General features: G+C 40.2%; 1 protein-coding gene across 4 annotated transcripts in view; it reads left to right on the top strand.

The window, feature by feature from the left end:
* PHLDB2 (pleckstrin homology-like domain, family B, member 2) overlaps positions 1–16,917 on the top strand; it is a 127,464-nt gene extending 110,547 nt beyond the window's left edge. For 2 of the 4 annotated variants that reach the window (XM_014947334.1, XM_014947330.1), the window contains 6 exons: positions 4,224–4,431; positions 7,603–7,693; positions 8,142–8,288; positions 10,842–11,061; positions 14,290–14,375; positions 14,991–16,917. In XM_014947334.1, coding sequence (XP_014802820.1) covers positions 4,224–4,431; positions 7,603–7,693; positions 8,142–8,288; positions 10,842–11,061; positions 14,290–14,375; positions 14,991–15,131 — 893 coding nt within the window. In that variant the 3' untranslated portion in view covers positions 15,132–16,917. The remainder of the gene's footprint in view (positions 1–4,223; positions 4,432–7,602; positions 7,694–8,141; positions 8,289–10,841; positions 11,062–14,289; positions 14,376–14,990) is intronic. The other 2 variants (XM_014947333.1, XM_014947332.1) reach the window with 1 other exon arrangement.
* Positions 16,918–19,959: the final 3,042 nt, after the last annotated feature.

Genomic DNA, 19,959 nt, shown 5'->3' with positions numbered 1-19,959 from the left:
CTGAAGCAGTATTCGTGTCTTACCGCACTTCTTAGGTCTTAAACACATTCAGCAAGCTTCCAGGCCAGATGTTTTGGCGTGTTTATGTAGATCTGAAAAAAAGTATATTCAACAGTGCCCGGGGGAAGAAGCAGCAGTTCAGCTAGTTTGAAGATACTGTCTTAGAGTCATCACTAAATTAGTAATGGTATAACAAGAGTTTCCTCTAGTTTGCTTTCTCCACTTTGCCTTATTTCAGTCCAAGCAGGTAAATGTAAAAGTCTGAAATGAAAAAATTCAAAGTGGAAAAAAAGAAGTCGGGAAATTAAGAACAGCCACTTAAGTTTGACCTTGGATTTCAATCTCTTTGTGCGGGAACAAATTATGCCTGTGAATAAATTTTAGGTCAGAACCAGTAGGAAATATTTTGGGAAAGATTGTGAAGCACTAAATAGTCTTTATTGTGGGATTACCAAAACTGTGGTTAGTCAGTCATGTGAATTCAAGAATTGTTCTTGAAAGAAACAGTCACTGTCAGTAATCATACCTGAGTTAAGAGCAACTTATAAAGAGGATGCATCTTTGATATAAATCATTAGTGGAAAAAGCTATTTCTTAGCAGCAACTCATGAAGTATTTTTGAAGGACTGTGTTTATAAATTCCCCTTCTGTGTACGTGCCTTTGTAAACAAACCATGTGCAGAAAGAAAGAACAAAGAAGCTGCTGGTACAATCTGGAGACCTCACTCTGCACAGGTCGACACTTGGCCCCAGGAAGCTCCCGTGCGAGAAGCCCCCACAGGGACAGGCAGGAGCGAGGAGGGAGGATTAACCGATACGGTCCCACTGATTGATTGCAGGATGGACTCCAGATGGGAAGAGGGAAGTTGGGAGTTGGGATGTAAGATCAGACACAGCACTGGGAACTAAACTGTTGAGACTAAGAAGTTATGTACTAGCAAAATGGTTATTTGTATTCTTTCTAAGTTCTACAGAAAAACAGTATATCGTACAAACATCTTATAAGCTTTTCAAAGCAGTTTGTTTTTTTTTTTTTTCCTTTACACTCAGGGAAAGCGAGAAAAGGTATGAAAACTTCCCTTTATCGGGCTGTATCTGTCATTGTCATGTTTTGGCAAAAGTAGCAATTGCATCAGCACTGTCAAGTTGTTCCCAAAATCTTGGAAAACTTAAATAATGATAGCGCTTCAAAAATTCTTTTTTTTCCTGCTGTCAAATAACTTGTCACAACTAAACTTCTGATTAATGCTAATATCTGCAGAGCTACAGCTTTCTGCAGGCCTAATTTTTTGCTTCTTTGCTCATAGCCACACAAGTAGAGCAGAAAATTTAGAAATCTTTGCAGATCTGTGGGTGACAATGACAAGGTAGACAGGCTTGGGCTTCCTACTTTGGCATGTTTCCATACAAAAAATGTATCTTGACATGTTAATGTCAATCTTTAAAAATAATATGAAAGAATGAAAATAAAAGAAAATATTGTATCATGATCTTTTTTATGATGTACTATTTTTTAACATACTTGATAGTGCCACTTTTAATAACAGTTTTCACCTGTAGTTCTGACCTCACCATAAATTTTTGGTGGTATATGTTTTTTGTGATTCTGCAATAACTCTTTTTGGATATTTTTCTTAATGATATGGTTTTATGGATATTTACAATATTCTGTTCAATGGTATGGCTGTTAACAATGCTAAGTCTACTGCTTTACTACAGAGAATACAACATAATGCAACAAGAAACATTTTAGCTCTTGTGTCAGCTTAACCTTGGCTGATACAAGTCCTGGCTTGCGGGAAACCTTTAGTGAAGTGCTGGATGTTAACAAGGAGTCTAATATTTTTAAGTGCGTGTTTTGGGAATGGGCACCTGAGAAGTTAATAATTCCTTTCAGCAATAGATGTTGCCTGTGTGGTGTGTCAGTGGGGCTGTAATGGAGGCAGGCTGGTTGTGAGCCTTCTCGGTGCCGGTACGCAGCTGATCCTGAGCTCTGAACCGCCTGCTGCTTGCAGCATGAGGAGACAGTGAGAACATTGCATTCTGCTTTGGTTGGTGAATGCCTCTCATTTTGCGACCTAACGACTGTAGATTTCTTGCAGTGTTTAGTTACCTTTGCATGACTGCGTAAATTTAACTGAGAAATGGGTTCTTTATCTTCATGGAAAGTGGACTTACCTTTAGGAGAGCATTGGTAAAACTCTATGCCTTTTAGATGGGTTTATTTTTCAGTGAAATATAAGATACGGAATTAAGATTTCTGAGTAGTCAAGGCTTTGCAAAGGGTTTGATAGAAAAACATGCATTTGAATAAAGTTCTTTTAGTAATTTATTTTTTTCTCTCTTTCCATAATGAATAATTGATAACCATTTCACAGGAGCAATTAGTCATTCCAAAGGTTCAAGTATGAAAGATAATTACTTATCTGCAATAATAGCAGCATTTGCCATAATAATGGGAAAAAACCCTGTCAAACTGCAGATGTGAATCAGTAACACCTGTGTTGTGTGATGCTGCTATCTATGACTGCTGAGGTGCATTTGTGTCCCTTTTGTCTGTTTTACTAATCGGCGCAATTGAACTTTTATTGAAATTTAGTTTTCTTTCAAATGGCAAGTAAAGTCCGACTAGTTCCTTAGAAACCAGCTTTAATTGTCTGCAGGAAAGCATTGTATGGTACAGAGGGAAGCGAGGGCGAAGAAGAAAACTATCTGCCTTGGAAATGCCTGTAGGGCATGATTTCCTTAACAATATGCTTTAATGATTCAGCTTGAGTCATGCTTTTCAGATACCTTTGGGAGAATATTATAGTCTTTCCTTGGTAGAACTGCAGTTGTTGGCTCCCTGAACTGGGACTCTCCCAACCCTGGCATGGAAAAAAAATACCAGACAGTAACCTTGTATGTGCAGATACAGAATGAGAATAAGGCAGGAATATATTTCCACTTCAAGCATGTTTTCCTAACATCAGTGTCTTAATAGCGTCTAGTAAAAATTTTTATCTGGACTTTGTTGCATTTGTACATTTGTCTGCATTTTTCCTCTCTCTGTTTATCTTAACTATGTGGAATGTCACTGGCTGGTTTCCTGTACGAATGGGAGGTTTTCATGTAGTCTAACACTCCTTCCTAATCTCCAACTCCGCCGCCAGCTCAGATTTTGGGTCAGGAATGCACAGAGAGAATTATCAACCTGACTGAGTCTCGGAGGTGTGAGAAAGTCTCGCTTCCTGCATCGATTGAAGGAAAAGATGAGCAGGGCACTTGCATTTGTAATCCCATAGATTTAACAAACCTTAAAAGGGCACCGTAAAATAACTTCAGCAGTTAAAATGACAACTGTGATTATACTGTCCTCTTCATCAGGCAAGCTCAACAACCTCTCTCTAAGCCTGAATAAATACTGCTGCATTATTTACAAAGAGCAATGGAGACATGAGAGAAAAATAATTCTGAAGAGATATTTTTTTAAAGGAGACGTAGTCAAAGTTCCCAGTGTTCAAGCAGGATGGCTTTTCAGAGAGGATTATTTTGTGGAAAAATAACAGCGCAAAGAACTTAAATGTTGCATAAACCTTATTTTTCCTTACAGTCATTGAGCTGTAGGGATCTGCATCGATCATGTACAGTAAACTGCAGTTTCAAAACTCCAGGAAAGCACCTCTACACCAGTAACCGTGATGATGTGACAAGTACCCTATATTATTTCAGCTGAAACTAAAAGCCCAGCTTGCAGTTACCAGAAGCTGAAGTTCCCCAAACAGACAAAAAAAAATAATTCCACATCCAGTAAAATCAAGCAAATAAGTACTCAAGACCATTAATATCAGGACTTTTTTTTTCCCTTTCTTTAATTTAATCAGCGTCAGTTCCTCAAGATCCCTGAATTTAGCTGCATTACTTTCCAGATTAGGCCTAATTTTCTTTTTAAAATGAAAATTTCATTCATTCAAATTAAATTTTCATAATACATGTACAAGAATACATATTGAAATGTCAGCCATACTAATCTGCATATATTTGTGTCCATAATATATTAAACAGGTATTTAAAGGTGTTATTTCAGTTATGATTAACTTGTGAAATTAACCATAATATTGTAGTACTTTGGTCACGGTGTCGTTAAAACTGAGGTGATGTTCAAAATGCTTGTGCTGCGAATGTGTTATGTTCAGGTCAAAAAAAGTTCTGTGTAAAATAAGTGTTTCCTCTGTACTCTGTAGGGTATAACCACCAACGCATCTGTGAAAACCAAAGGCAGAAGTCTCCTGAATTCTACAGCAGAACAGCATCCGAATCGAATGTGTATTTGAACAGTTTCCATTACCCAGATCGCAGTTACAAGGACCATGCCTTTGATACACTGAGCATAGACAGTTCTGACAGTATGGAGACAAGCATATCAGCATGCTCACCAGATAACATTTCCAGGTAAATCGTCTTTCTTTCTGATGTTGTAATGGTCACAGGGTTATATGAAAAAAGAGTGTACGTACACGTTGATGCTACGGTAATGTGAATGCTGCCAGGTGGTTAAGAAAATACACAATCATTAGTCAGGCAGAACATTTAATATTTGTGTCGCCCTTCATCATCAGGTTAAACTATCATCTCACCTGTTTATTTAAGGATGGAAAATAAAAATATGAAGAGGCTAAGCGATAACGTTGAAGGCCACAGAGAAGTCAGTGTCAGTCCTGAACTGAAATGATGAAGTCATTGATGCTCTTTTCAGAGTGGGTAATACCTGAGCTTCCTTCCCTGGTCACTAGAGACTTCCTGTGATAGGAAATTTCTCAAAGACATCTGCCAGCAATGGAATACCCTTGTTCTGCATGTCCAGCATGTTAACTTACTAGAGCCTCGCACTTTAACTCTACTAGAGTCTTACACTGAAGCACTTGGGGCTCCTCCAGCAATCTATTTTTGCCCTTTCCCCTCCCTCTTCTGGGTCAGTAAAAATTAAGAGATGACACTGGAAGGCTTACAGCCCTTGGCTGCTTTTCTCATCCTCAGAGCCTGTCAGCTCAGATACCGCTCCTCAGACAAAAGGAACATCAATGATCTGTGTTAAAGGAAAAGTCCAGCTGAGTCTCAAAATTGTGTGCAAATCATTTTCTTCTGACAGTCTGGTTTTAATGTTAGCGCTTTCGTTTCTCCCCACAGTCCTGCCCCAACAGTTTCACAAGCATAAGTGGGAGCTGATAATTAAGTCCAACGTTGCCACAGGATTAAGAATCCCTTGTGAACACAAGGACAGCTTTTTTGGCTAGCATGTTGTGTTTTATTCAGCATCTGTTTCCTGTAACAGGGTGTCAGCCCACTGATTTCCTCTTTATCACTGCAAAGTTAAGCGTGTGGCGCTGATTCTGCTGGCTGGTGGGGGTTTTTTGTTTGTTATTTTTGGGTTTTTTTTGTTTTTTAAAGTAAAAACGTTAGGAGTCAGGTTTTGAGAATTTTTGTTTTAAATAGATAGTCAGCAAGTTTGTGATAGCTAGAGACAGGCTGAGAATTAACTCTTAATTCTGCAGTAATCTAACATGGCAGTGGTATGAAATCTGTCTCTCTTTGACTTGCTGCTCTGACCATTTTGGAGGAAGATGGCATGAGTCTGAGCTACCTACCTTGAGGCCATCTCATGGAATCTCCAGCCCAAGACTGGGGAACCTCGACAGCTTTTGAATTCCACTGGTGCTGTTTGCCCATCTGTCTCCCTCTGGCTCTTCTGCAGCTTCTAGCCAATGCCAGAATAAAACAAAAAATCCTAAACAAAACCAAATCCAAACCAATCAAAAAACCAGAAAAGGACCCATTACAACAGACATTTCAGTTTCTCAGAAAGCAAAGATTGGTGAGGGAAGAAGAGAGTGTGGGCTGATTTTGCTGATAAGTCTTGGAAGACAGGCAGTTAATTTTTCTTGACAAAACTTCCCTTAAGCAAAATGAATTCACTCTTTTAGATGGTGTTTGAGAATCTTTTCTAGCCTTATCAGACTTTAAAGGAAAATGATTTATCTTGCTTTGTTTTGACACATTTGAAATATATAAGGCATATATAGTCTCGTACAAGGTGAGAGACATCGTTTGTGACTGACACAGTCATTCAACTCACCAAGCAATAGTTGTTTCAAGATTCGTCAGCAACTTATTTTTTCGTGGTTGAGGTTTCAGAGTTTATGATCATCTTCTATGCATTAATTTCAGTGAACAGGATAAGCAAATCAAGGATGAAAGAATTTAACTAAACTGAAGTATTGACAGGTTTCACGTGGGTAAACCTAATGCCTCATTGCTTTTACTAAAGTTATTTGACCTACATTCTCTTGGCCCGTCAACTAAACATAGTGTGGCCAAACTTGGCTTAGACATCGACGTCAGTGGCCCCCTTTTTTTCAGACACTAAGTTTTGAGAGCTCAGCTAGATTTCAGATGGATTACACCTTTTTTGCAAGCTTGAGTTAAATGAGGTATGGGTTTGGTTTTTTTTATTGTATCCTCTCACGAAACATATCCCCAGTATCAGACAGAGAAAAGCCTTCTGAAGAATGTCATATGACAAAAATCCGCGGGTCTTACAGACGTAACCATCAGAGGTGTGCTCAGAAAGCAAAGCATGGAAGGATGTTTTTCTTACTTCCCCACAGCCCAGGACACATATTTGGACTACTTCCATTCTACCTGTGTCCTTTCACTGCTGGTCTGTATGCTATTAAGTAGCATGAGTAGATCTGCCATCTGACACCTACTTCCACCTAAGTGGTCAGATAGCGGTTTCAGGACAATCCCAGGTCAAGTTTCTCTGTGCCCTAAACAGTTGATTCCATTTTATTTCCTCGGGTTGTGCTTTAGTCTAACGGCATTATTAATGGCAATACAGTAATATTTAACATCAGCTGTTTTTCTTGAACAGCTTAAGATGAAAAATGAAATGGAGAGCACGCCACAGAAATGCCACAGTTGAAATGGCTGTTAAATTGAGAGGAAATGAAGTTGTATTGGAGAACAGAAACAAAAGAAGAAAGCACAGGCAAAGCTGGCAGCTGTGCTGCGCTGGGCCAGGATCCAGCGCTCTTTGTGATTACCCTTGTTTCTTTGGCTTGCCAGTTACTTTAACCAGTAGATCCTTCCTGACACTGCTCTGTCACCGAGTGGCCTTTATGCATACCTCTTAATCCTCCTTATTTTTAATGAGCACTTTTTGATGCTGAGCTCAGTGAGACACAAAACAGAGACAGTCTGCAGCCAGAAAGACACTGGTATATTCAGATGGCTACTAATGCCAGCTCTGAGGGTTGGTGGTGTGTTCTCTTAGGACATGGTAACCACCTCCATCCATATTCTGTTATCTGGGAGGAGACGACAAATCACAGGGGATGGATAAGATGCATTTTTAGGCATTCGAGCGTGCATTTTTCACAACTCTGCATAGGGGATGTATACACTGAGAGCGTATCATCTACTTTATACATATTTTTTTTGTTAGTGCTTACTGCTGTACCAGAACAGTATCAACTCCATTCTTAAACTAATGTTAAACTGTAAAAGATGTCTTTAAATGCCAAGTATTATTTTAAATAACTATGATTTTTTTTTTTTGTGTAGTGCTAGCACTTCAAATGTTGCAAGAATAGAAGAGATGGAGAGACTTCTGAAACAAGCGCATGCGGAAAAGACTAGGCTGCTTGAGACCAGGGTAAACATAATTTTATGAATAAAACTGAGAGTGGGGATGTTAATTGGAGAATATCCTCCTAAATGCAACATTGGACCCTAAATAATTTACACCAAATAGACTTTAGAAAATTACCTCTCTCCACTTAGTTTGGTGTGGTTTCACCCTCATACCACATCTTTGAGCCCATATGCAGTAGCTGCTATTTCAATGGGTGAGTTGATGGCAAAACCCCATCAGAAGCTCGATCAGCATTGCTCCTACACCTGCTAGGAGAGCTGCTTAAAAAGAACGTTACTTTCTAATTTGGTAATATTTGCAATTTTGATCCCAGTTCTTGGCCCACTTCGCTGGATGTTTATTTTTGCCTACTTAAGAGGCAAAAAGGGATTTAGTCCTAGCTTAGAAACTACATTATCAGCTATAGTTTCGCATGTAACTGAAGTTCTGCATGTGCTGTGGTATTTAGGAACGGGAGATGGAAGCTAAAAAACGAGCTCTGGAAGAAGAGAAGCGCCGCAGAGAGCAACTGGAAAAAAGATTGGAAGAAGAAACTAGCCAGAGGCAAAAATTAATTGAAAAGGAAGTCAAAATACGTGAGAAACAAAGAGCACAGGTGAGATACATTGTGAGATACAAGAAATGGTTTTTAAGTGCAAGACTTCCCCTCAATGTACAAAAGGACTAAGTGTATTTCTGCCAATGGTAAACAGAACTACTTTCAGTTGGAGATGGATGTGTTATTCATGAGGTGTAACTGTGCTGCTAAAATTATGTTTGGGCTCTTGGAGCCATAGATAGATGTCTGGGTATTCACTTAAAGCTAAATAATATCATAGATATCTATTTAGCATCTTATATCCAAAGTACAAATATTAATCCTGTAAGGCTTGTTACTGAGTATGGGCAGAACAGGATTTTTTTAGCCTGAACAACAGAAACTTCTGAGGGTGTTAATTTTATAAACTATTGGTGGGGTTTTTTCTTTCTTTTAATACATAAAATATCTTGTAAAGTGAATCATCAGTTCCAAATATTTGACTGGAAAAAACCCCTAACAGATAAAGAATTTTTTCCATCTCCGTATCTACTCTAGAGAGGAAATAGTATTTTCCCTCTTACTAGGACTATATAACATGAGAAATATTTTTTAACTTAAACAGCATCACCTCCAACATCGTCTTGCTTCTTGTTAGGATCTAGAGGTATCTTGAACCATCTGTATGCTTAGGTGTCTTGCCTATTTGTTTATTCCACCGCAACTAATAAGATCTACAACAAATAGACTAGGCAGTCATTTTATTGTTAGTATAGTATAGGAAGACAATGTCTCCATCTTCATATATGTATCTGAGTGCAGAAGATTCTGTATCATATTTGAAAATATTTCTGCTTTTATCTGTGCCACCTTTGCTAAATCAATATTTCATGAGCTACTGTTATATTTTTTTATGAACGTTCCTGCATAACTTGCCTTTCTAGTTGATAACGCTGAATCGGAACAATAGGACAACCCCAGAGGAACATTAAGCTCTTTCTAGTTAAATATATCCATTCCTTTTTTTTTAATCTATAAAATGTAATTACCAAATGTAAAATCTTACGCATGCTTTACTTGAATGCCTTCTTTTTATTCTAAGAAATTTTAATGACAGCTCAAGTATGGCATAAACGCCAAAGCTATGCTTATATCTTTATCCCAAATTGGAGCATTCCTGTGTTGTAATAGAATGCCCCTATCAGTTACTGCTAATTGGCAGACTTGGCAGAGAGGCTGAAGACTGAATTGGCAGAAAGACAAAACATATCTGTCAAAAATAACTACGATTTTTTAATTAGCTTTTTTCTTTCCTTTAGACAGTGAGACTCAATTTTTTATTTTTTGTCAGCACTTCCTGACACTTAGAAATGAACTAGGGGAAAGAAGTCCACCTTTGCACTTGCCAAAGCTGGTGCCAGCTTGTATCGTACAGGACTGCATAATTTTAGAAGGGTGCTAAGAGTTCTTGCAGGCAAGGCAGCTCCCGTTGCACCAGGAGGCTCTTGAGAATGCAATGAGGGAAAGTCCCTTTGGTTTGTGACTCATGGTGGGATTTAACACGCTAACTTTAGGCATGGAGCAGGGGCAGATGAGATTTTCCAGGTCACTGACTTCTCTGGACTCAGGGCAGAGGGAGAGGGGGGGAAGGGGAAGGGAAGGAGGGAGATGCTCCTTTCACAGGTCAGTCAGAGCACCAAAATTCAGCTTCTGTTGTGAATTGCCCTGTGATGTAGCCTCTGCCAGCCTCGACTGCAGCAGGAGCTCTGGGAGACTTGTCTTCTGTGTTTAAAATGAGGGGAGAAGCTGTGCATAGACCCTCCAGGCACAGAAAACAAGGATACTCGCTCCCTCAACTGGCAAAGATCACAAATCACTGCATCCTCCTGCTTGTTCTCCCAACTCACCTTATCTGGGCTTCATGTAGAGTCTTGAACTGCGCTCAAGGATGAGGCAGCGTTTCCAGTGCTGCTCTGCTGTCTCTTGCAGAGGGGTGGGCTTCAGCCCTCTGCGCCGTATTGCCAGCTGAGAACTGCATACTACATTTCAGTCGTTCAGAAGAAAATAATTCTGAAATTTGTTTACAGCAATTTCTTTAACTAGGGATTACAGTTCACTCTCATTACTTATTTTTTTCTGGAATAGCATGTTCTTATGACTTTTATACTATACTTTGCATGAAAATAGCCATAGCGGTAAAATACTAATGAGTGAGATGTGTAGTGAGCATCTAGCCCAAAGAAATAAAGGGTTTGCTTAGTATCACGTAAATGAAGTTCTTACACTTCAACTAAAGCAGCAACACACCTTTACATTCAATTAATGTTTTAATTCTAAGGCAGCATTTCTGTGCTGTGGCCCCTGTTTTAGCAGTTTATCAACTGATGATTTCAAGAAACTCCTATGCTATAATCTCACTTTTATAAAGTTATGCTACACTTTGCAAAGCTACAAGTTTTAAGGATTTTTCTTTTTAAAAAAACAAAGGCTGCAGCAAAAGCTCTTTATTTTTCTTATGCTCGTTCTTAGAATCTATTAGGCAGTTTACAATTAGGTTCTTGCAGCAGAAAAAATGAGGGAGAAGTTAAGACCTCTGTTAAAAATAATATGATTTTCTTTCCTCCACTGTAGGCCCGTCCCTTGACTCGCTATTTGCCCGTTAGAAAGGAAGACTTTGACCTACGAAGTCACATCGAAACAGCCGGCCATAACATAGAGACCTGTTACCATGTCTCCCTCACAGAGAAGACCTGCCGAGGCTTTCTAATTAAAATGGGAGGAAAAATTAAAACATGGAAAAAACGATGGTTTGTTTTTGACAGAAACAAGAGAACTTTTACTTATTACGCAGGTAGGCTGCGGGATGACTATTAGGCTACATTTGTCCTTCTGTTTTCCTATCAACCTCAGCTGAGTTGTAGGGAGTCCTGAGTAAAACTCACATTTCCATTTTGTCAGGTGTGTTACACATACACCCGAGAGCTCATGCAATCCCTTCCCTCTAGTGTTCAATCCTAACGCCAGGTAAGACAAAAATGGGCATAACAGACAAAGGGAGAGATGTGGGTAGGCAAGAGGAAAAAAGGGAAGATCATGAGGTCCATAGTACACAGAATAATGGCTCCACATAGTGGGTTGTGTTTTTTTTAATATTGTGTACTTCCCCCAATGACAGAATGATTTCTTTCACCCTTCATACAAGAATATAAATTATTATACTGACCGTGAAAATTAAATGGAATGCTTCTGCAGTGCTGAAAAGTCTTTCAGGAAATTAAATGCACAGGAGTAGACTTTTTGAGTTTGCCTTATTTTGAGAGTCTAAGGGAGTAGACTTTCTGAGTTTGCCCTACTTCGAGAGTCTAAGGAATTTCAAATTAAAAACATGCGATACTCTAAAGAGGTTTCTGTACACTAAGTTGTGTTATATGATATCTGGAGCTATTACAAGCATCACATTCATTTGTTATCTTGGGGTAAACACAGAAAATTGGAATTTAAGAACATATATGCCTCTGCAACTGCCGTGCAAATCTACACGTGGTTTGACTTTGAAGATTCAGAGGAAGCCAGGAAAACATTTTGTGTTCTGACTATTTATTGTTGGGAGAGGCCAGACAGGGGCATATGTTGGATGGTCATTGCTAAGAAGCAGATGAAAACATTGAGTACAAAACCCACCCAGTTACCTTTTATGACATTGCTGCTTTCCAGCAAGTCGTAAGGAACTTAAAATTGATGGTAGGCTTATGCAGTTTTCAGTCCATCTTTTTTAAAACACATATTTGGATTTATTACATTCATTACCTACCCACTGAATATTTTGTATTAGTTTGCAGTAATACTATGAAGAATGTGACAAACATATTTTTATTTTGTTCTTCACATCTGGTTTATTGCTTAGCAAGGCCTGTAGCACACAGTAGTGTTCCCATCTGGAACTGATTTTTTTAAGTAGTTACATTAATAGTTAACAGTTTTGGTTTTGAGTGTAGTACAGTTGCCATAATGCAATTCAAATTACCAAAGAAAACTTTTCATAATGTCTCAAGGACTACAGCCAACAAACATAGTTTCGTGAGAATTCTGTACCAGCTGCACAAAAATGCAGCTGCTTCTATGAGTGAGGAACTGTCTACATCTTTAAATATATAGTAGACTTCCAAAATAAATATTGATGCTGTAAATTCAGAGTAATTGAATTCTAAGTGAATATACCAGTATATTGTTTTAGTTCTGCAAGTGTACTGAATGAAGAACTTGCCCTAGAGTCTGACAGTTTAGTGCAGTGACTGCAGCATCTGCACTCTGTGACCTGAGGCACACAGGGAACTCCACAAAGACTGTTGCGATGGGAGTTTGGGGGTACCTGAAATGCTCTTGTAACCAAGACCCCAGGTGGGGCTTGCAAGGAGAGTGGATCACTGTCTGCTTGTACTGCATGGACAGTATACTTCATATAGTATTGCATTTAGCTTGGTATCATGTGTGCTATAATGTTGTCATCTTATACCTCACTACTTCTGCTGGTCCCCCCAGGGGCGGGCAGGGAGATTCCCAATGCCGTATCGTTTGGTCTCTGGGATTTCTTTTTGCCATCATCTGGAGCTTTTGAAGCTGCCTGCAGCTTCTGATAGGACGTAAGCTGAGTTTTTTGAGCGTTTAAAATGACAGCAGAATGTCTCATGGGACTGATACAGATGTTCTAAATGACTGTTCAGTTTGAGGGTGATACTAATTTGGGGTCAGAAGGCATTATATTCTCCTAATACAATAGTACTGGGAGTGGAAGAAAGTTTGCCCTTCGGTGTCGTATGCAGTTGTGATGCTTCTTAACACCCTCTGGGATTATTTAACAATTTCCCTTCCATTGCAGGAAAACAGAAGGTACTGTAGATGCTTATCTGCCCTGTTCCTTTTTCTTGTGAAACATTATAGTTGTGACTGTTAAAATGTTAAGTTCACAGTCTGTATCCTCCTTGCCCTAATGATTCAGTACTAACAGTGGGGCACAAGGTAATATCGAAGGAGATGGTGTGTGGTCTCCCCTGAAAAGACACGTCTATAATAAATTAGAATTGACCCCCTGCAAGTATCTGCTTCTTTCCAGGGCCTTTTACGGGAGATTGTCAGCTGTGTCTTCACTGTAGATACCAAAACTGAAATGAGAGTACTCCCACCCTGTATTTCAGCTTTGCTGCAGTGGGACATTGGTACCAGAAACACGGTACCACTGGAAAACAGCCTACTCCTTGTTAACAGCCTCCCTGGAGTAACCATGCGTTCAGGTGTTGGTACCTCGGGCACTCTGAGCCAATGGGGAGGTCCCTTTCGTGACAGGGGCAAACTGCATCTAATTACTTTGGCTTTTACCTCGGATGTCAGAGTAGGAGAGTGCAAACAGACAATTATCATGCTGCAGCTGGTGCCCAGGAACTTTTAATTTCCTGTAAACTTTTCCATGTGTCTGAGCTCATAGAAACTTGCCTACAATCTGCTAACCTCACATTTGAATAGTAAAGATTAGCTTGAGACTGAGGGATATTACTATAAATGGGAAGAAGGATTTTTTTTATTAAGTATAAGCACAGATGATACTCTAATGTAAAGCTTTCGCCATCAAATTGTATTTCAAATTTGCCTATCATAACAGTTTTACTTTTAAGGCAAACTGTAGATCTTAGCCTGCGAGCTATGTGAAGTCTGGCTGGCTTTCACGGAATTGGAAGATTGATATATTTTGGAGACATCTGTCCGTCTGTTGGCTGATACCAGCCATAATGTTTAGACGCTTCAGTGAAGGGAGTGACTTGCAAATAGATGAGGAAATTGCAAAAGCTTTATTTTCTTGGAAACCAGGTGGAAAAGAAACATATTAAAGTAGGAAACGCATCTCACAACAAAACCAACCAACTAGTAAGGAAGGTGGGAAGGTGGAAGATTTCTGTGGGATTTCACAAACAGAAGTGTTAATCCAGTTACTTACCAGCTGAACATATTTTGAAATGTAGACTAAGTTTTTGCTTCTTGAAGTACAGTTCATTTCACTTCTCAAGCCATTCTCTCTCTTCTGTTTTAGACAAACACGAAACCAAATTAAAAGGTGTAATATATTTTCAAGCTATCGAAGAAGTCTATTATGATCATCTAAAGAATGCATATAAGGTAAACTTTTTTATTGTTTTAACTGACTATCATATAGCAGTACCCAAAGTATGGTAAATGCTGTAAAGTCAAAGGGAGAGCTGACATTATTAGGGGAAAGAAAACCAACCAAATGAAAAAAAACAACCTGGGGTGGAGGAAAAGAAAGATGAAGCCAGATCAGTGACTAGCACTGGTTTGGTTTGGTTTTTTACACTAATGAAAGCAGCAATAATCATTCTATGATAAAAGTGTCTACCTGCCACGTAGGATTTGCTGCGAGGAATTCCTTAGTCTAGTGGCGAGACCACATCTGTAATTTAAATGAGCTGGGAACAAGCTGACTGGATCCTTGGCAGGTGGATTTGTGAAAGCCGAGGTGGTTTTGACCACTGGGCAGAGAGGGGTAGTTAGTTATTTGGGCATGAAACAACCGTTTGGAGCCCTGTGCTGCTGTGTAAGTCCAGTGAAAATATGTCACCAAAAGTGTTTCTGCTGGATGCAAACACTTTAAACACATCTCTGCTTCCACTACTGCAATTTAGGATGCAGTGCTACAGCATTTTCAATCTTACCTTTCTCTGTTAAGTAATTTAATTTCGTTCTTTTGTTATCTTTCTTTCTGGTTTGTTTTAGAGCCCCAACCCGTTGCTCACTTTCAGTGTTAAGACACACGACCGGATATACTACATGGTTGCTCCTTCTCCAGAAGCCATGAGGATATGGATGGACGTTATCGTTACAGGCGCAGAAGGCTACACCCACTTCATGTTATAATCCAAGGGGGCGACAGGGCATACTGCAATAACGTACCACGTGAAGTTAGCCATATGTAGGGAAATCTGAAAAGCCAGTGCATACTCTGAAATAATCCTCCTTATGATGTGCACCTGAAACCTCAGAATGAGACGGTTTTACAAATGCATTGAAAAGGGGGAGCTTGTTACTCGTTTTAGTTGATCTTTATAGGAATGAAAGAGCTAAAGCTGTTGAGAGAATCATAGTGCTCCAGGCAGTTTAAATTACAGCATCTTGAGTCGATGATAATTTTCTACAAATTCTCTTATGCGGAGAATGTCTTCATAAACTCACACTAAACAGTTTACAAATGTGTCTGTTCTCATCAGTATGCAAAAATTCTAGTAATGGAACAAAAAGGTATAAGAAGCATATATTTTAATATGCAGCATTTGGCATTTATAGATGATTAGGTGAGTTTTTAAAACTTTTAGTCAAGTATTTTGTAAAAATATAAACAAAACAGCAACCCTAAGGTACACAGAGTTCTTGCCTTAGTAGTTAAGTATTACTACAGAGCCAAAGAGTGATACAATTCCCTTATCATGATGTTTTCAAATTGTTAGTTGTACCTAACTTTCTGTAAGGGGACAGTGCCAAAACTCTTCATGACTTTTAACGTAGTTAAATTGTTACGATATTCTGTGTGTTCAGACACCAAGTGACACCAACTGTATGTTTAAAGTTTGCATCTATGGAGCTCAACAAAAAAGAGGATAGCTTCAGAAATATGCATTTTTCCACAACGATATGAAACAGAAACACATATATTAACTTCCTCATAAGGAGAGGTTGTTTTTAATCTTCCCTGTTGAATAGAATGAGCTGATTCTAGACCGTACAGCAATTTCCTCTTATGTAGTAAGGTCCCAGCATGATTCTAAATTTACTCTGTGCCAAGTGAATAATCTACTGAAACCTCTCTACTGCTGGTCCCCTTGAAGCCAGCATCAAAATCTCTACCCATCTAAATTCTTTGGAGTCAAGTTTTCAGCCCTGGAGAGTTTTTGGTTTTTTTTAAATGCTTATCTGCACAGAATAATGCTGACAAATAGAATAAAAAGAGAGAGGCAAGTTCTAAGAGTTTACGCTAAGCAGCGTATGAATAAAAAACCCTGAAAATTTTAAGTAGAAAAGACTGAGATTCCTAAAACAACAAAAATACCGAGGGTGTAGCAGTCTCCCATTTTAAAATCACTTTCAAGTCCTTGAGTAATATTGCAAAAACATAACTTATTTAATTGAACTGAACTTCAAGAAAGTCTCATATAATATGACTTTAAAGAGGTTCTACTTCAGTAATCAAAACTTATGTGCTATGTGGTTTGTGTAATAAAAGAAAGCACATTAGCCTTCTTTTTTTTCTTTTGGTGGAACGAATAAAAAACTGAAAGCAGAATAGAAGTATGCTGGCAGAATATTTTTGTTATACTTTTAAAACCCTGTATCTGTAATGAACGGGTTGAATTTTTTGTGGTATACACAGGTGATATGGTTGTTCTAGCACGACAAATATCAGTTTCGACTTGAATCATGAAAGAAGGGACTGTTATTGCAAGATAATTGTTATCATCTGTGCAGATCACAGCTTGTAATCTAATGACTTAAAACACTATAAGAAATAAATTGCTTTGGTTTATATAATTATTATTTTTCCCTGATGTATCTTGATTTTACTCCTAAGTATGGTTATAAAGGTTTTCTAATAATGATTTTTGTATCCTGCATGATGCAATGAAGGCATTTCAATAAACATTTTTAAAAATATGCTTGTTTTAAATATTCACTTGCTGCTTCATCTTGAGACATTTCAGCTTGTCTTTTAAATAGTATATACAGTTGTGCAAGCAATTTTGTATTTCTTAGCAATGCTTGATCTAACCATTCCATGTGTTTCCCCATAAGAGAACTATGGAAAATAGTTTTTCAGGTGGCAGTGATATTAACAGCATAGTCTGTTCACTGCATATACATAATATTAACACCTTTCTCATTTTTTATGACCCTGTTTGAAAAATTTATCACCAGCCTTGGATATAGACAATGTTTGACTGCAAAACAGAAATTGCTGAAGTGCAAGGCTTTTCCTAGTTTTCCTAATATTTTCTTAGATGTGACTTGAACTGCAGGAAGCATTAAGTCATTGTAGAAGCCCATGCAGTTTTATAACTTTTTCACTAAGTTTGCTGTCATCATCACAAAGTGCAGTGGGTTTTGTAGTGGTGGACATCAAGATCATCTTTTATGCAAGTTCTCCAAGCTTACCCCCATGGGAGTCAAGTACCCACTTACCCTGAAGGACCTCGGGCAATTGCAGACCAGGTAGGCTGTGTCTTAAAAACCACTGCTGCTGCATCCCCTGACATACAGCTGCTTACAGGGGCTGGGGTGGTGGTTGCTTGGGAAAATACCTTTGCAAACATTGACCTCTCTTAGCGGTTTTTTTTTTTTTTTTTCCTTTCTGTGTGGCCTGTATTATAGAAGGTACAGTGCATAAAGACCTGAGGAATGGCCAAGCCCTTACACTGCTGCAGAGGTAGCCAGGGGAGGGATGATGGATTTTGAAATGCCATTTCTGGCTATCTCTAAGGGACAGGTAATTATATGAGCCAGCAGTGTGCCCAGGTGGCCAAGAAGGCCAACAGCATCCTGGCTTGTATTGGGAGCAGTGTGGTGAGTAGGACTAGGGATGTGATCATTCCCCTGTACTCAGCACTGGTGAGGCCCTACCTTGAGTACTGTGTCCAGTTTTGGGACCCTCACTAGAAAAGAGACTTTGAGGTGCTGGAGCGTGTCCAGAGAAGGGCAACGAAGCTGGTGAGGGGTCTGGAGAACAAGTCTTGTGCGTAGCGGCTGAGGGAGCTTGGATTGTTCAGCCTAGAGAAAAGGAGGCTGAGGGGAGACCTTATTGTTCTCTACAGCTACCTGAAAAGAGGTTGTAGAGAGGTGGGGTTGGTCTCTTCTCCCAAGCCACAGGTGACAGGACAAGAGGAGATGGCTTCAAGTTGCACCAGGGGACGTTTAAACTGAGTAGTAGGAAAAACTTTTACACTGAAAGGGTTATTAAGCATTGAAATGGGCTGCCCAGGGAAATGCTTGAGTCACTGTCACTGGCAGTATTTAAAAGAGGGGTTGACATAGCGCTTGGAGATACGATTTAGTGACAGTTTTTGTCAATGTTAGGTTGATGGTTGGACTAGATGGTCTTAAAGGTCTCTTCCAATCACGACAATTCTATGATTTTATGTGCATTACATTACACATAAGTTAAAAAATGAATCCTTTGTAACCATTTATCCCCATGTACCTACAGGCTACCTGAAGTAGGGGGTTTCCGGGTGGGGTCTCACCAGCCTTGTCAAGTACAGAGACCTTCACAGAGGTTCTCATCTCCAGAATAAACTTGCTTCTGGGGAAATCATAGAATGGTTTGGGTTGGAAGGGACCTTAAAGATCATCTAGTTTCATCCCCCACTGCCACGGGCTGGGACACTTTACACTAGAGCAGATTGCTCAAAGCCCCATCCAGCAACGGGGCATCCACAACTTCTCTGGGCAACCTGCTCCAGTGCCTCACCACCCTTACAGTGAAAAAATTTCTTACTGATATCTAATCTAAACCTACCCTATTTCAGTTTAAAAGTGTTACTCCTTGTCCTATCGCTCCACTCCCTCACGTCTCCTGTAGCCCCCTCTAAGTAACCTGAAGGCCGCTACAAGGTCTCCCTGGAGCCTTCTCTTCTCCAGGCTGAACAGTCCCAACTCTCTCAGCCTGTCTGTGCTCATTAAGTGTTTTTATTGACAAAGCTTTGATTCCATCTTCACAAACAAGCACAGGGCGTTAATTACACTGATCAAATAGATAGGTAGAGAGGCTCTGCAGAGAGATCTCAACAGGCTGGATTGATGGGCCGAGACCAACGGGATGAGGTTCAACAAGGCCAAGTGCCAGGTCCTGCACTTGGGTCACAACAACCCCAGGCAGCACTACAGGCTGGGGGCAGAGTGGCTGGAGAGCTGCCGGGCAGAAAAGGACCTGGGGGTGTTGGTCGACTGTCGGCTGAACATGAGCCAGCAGTGTGCCCAGGTGGCCAAGAAGGCCAACAGCATCCTGGCCTGTATCAGGTACAGCATGGCGAGTAGGGCCCGATGGCGGCGGCGCTGCGGGGGTTGGTGCGAGGCGGTGGCCGGCGTTGTGCCTCGGCCGTGGTGATGTCGCTGTCGCCGCTAAGGGCGGCCCTGGGGCTCCCGGGTAAGGGAAGGGCCCCGGGGGCGCCGCCGCTGGCCCTCTGTGGCGCCGCTCCCCCGCCGCCAGCCTGCGGGTGTCAGAGGGGGCTTTTGTTCATCCTTTATTCTCCTTTGCTTCCTGTTCTCCAATTAAAAAAGACATTGAGGTGCTAGAGCGGGTCCAGAGAAGGGCGACAAAGATGGTGAGGGGTCTGGAGAATAAGTCTTATGAGGAGAGGCTGAGGGAGCTGGGGTTATTCAGCCTGGAGAAGAGGAGGCTGAGGGGAGACCTTATTGCTCTCTACAACTCCCTGAAAGGAGGGTGTAGAGAGATGGAGGTCGGTCTCTTTTCTCAAGTCACAGGCAACAGGACAAGAGGAAATGGCCTCAAGTTGCGCCAGGGCAGGTTCAGGCTGGATATTAGGAAAATTTTTTTCACTGAAAGGGTTATCAGACATTGGAATGGGCTGCCCAGGGAGGTGGTTGAGGCACCATCCCTGGAGGTGTTCAAAAGACGGGTTGATGTAGTGCTGGGAGGTATGTTTTGTGGATGATGCTCCTTGTTTGTTGTGTGGGTGTC

The sequence above is a fragment of the Calidris pugnax genome, unplaced genomic scaffold (assembly GCF_001431845.1).
Source record: "Calidris pugnax isolate Ruff unplaced genomic scaffold, ASM143184v1 scaffold95, whole genome shotgun sequence".
NCBI lineage: Eukaryota > Metazoa > Chordata > Aves > Charadriiformes > Scolopacidae > Calidris > Calidris pugnax.
Note: the sequence above shows the minus strand (reverse complement) of the source record. Positions and strands in the feature narration are given on the sequence as shown.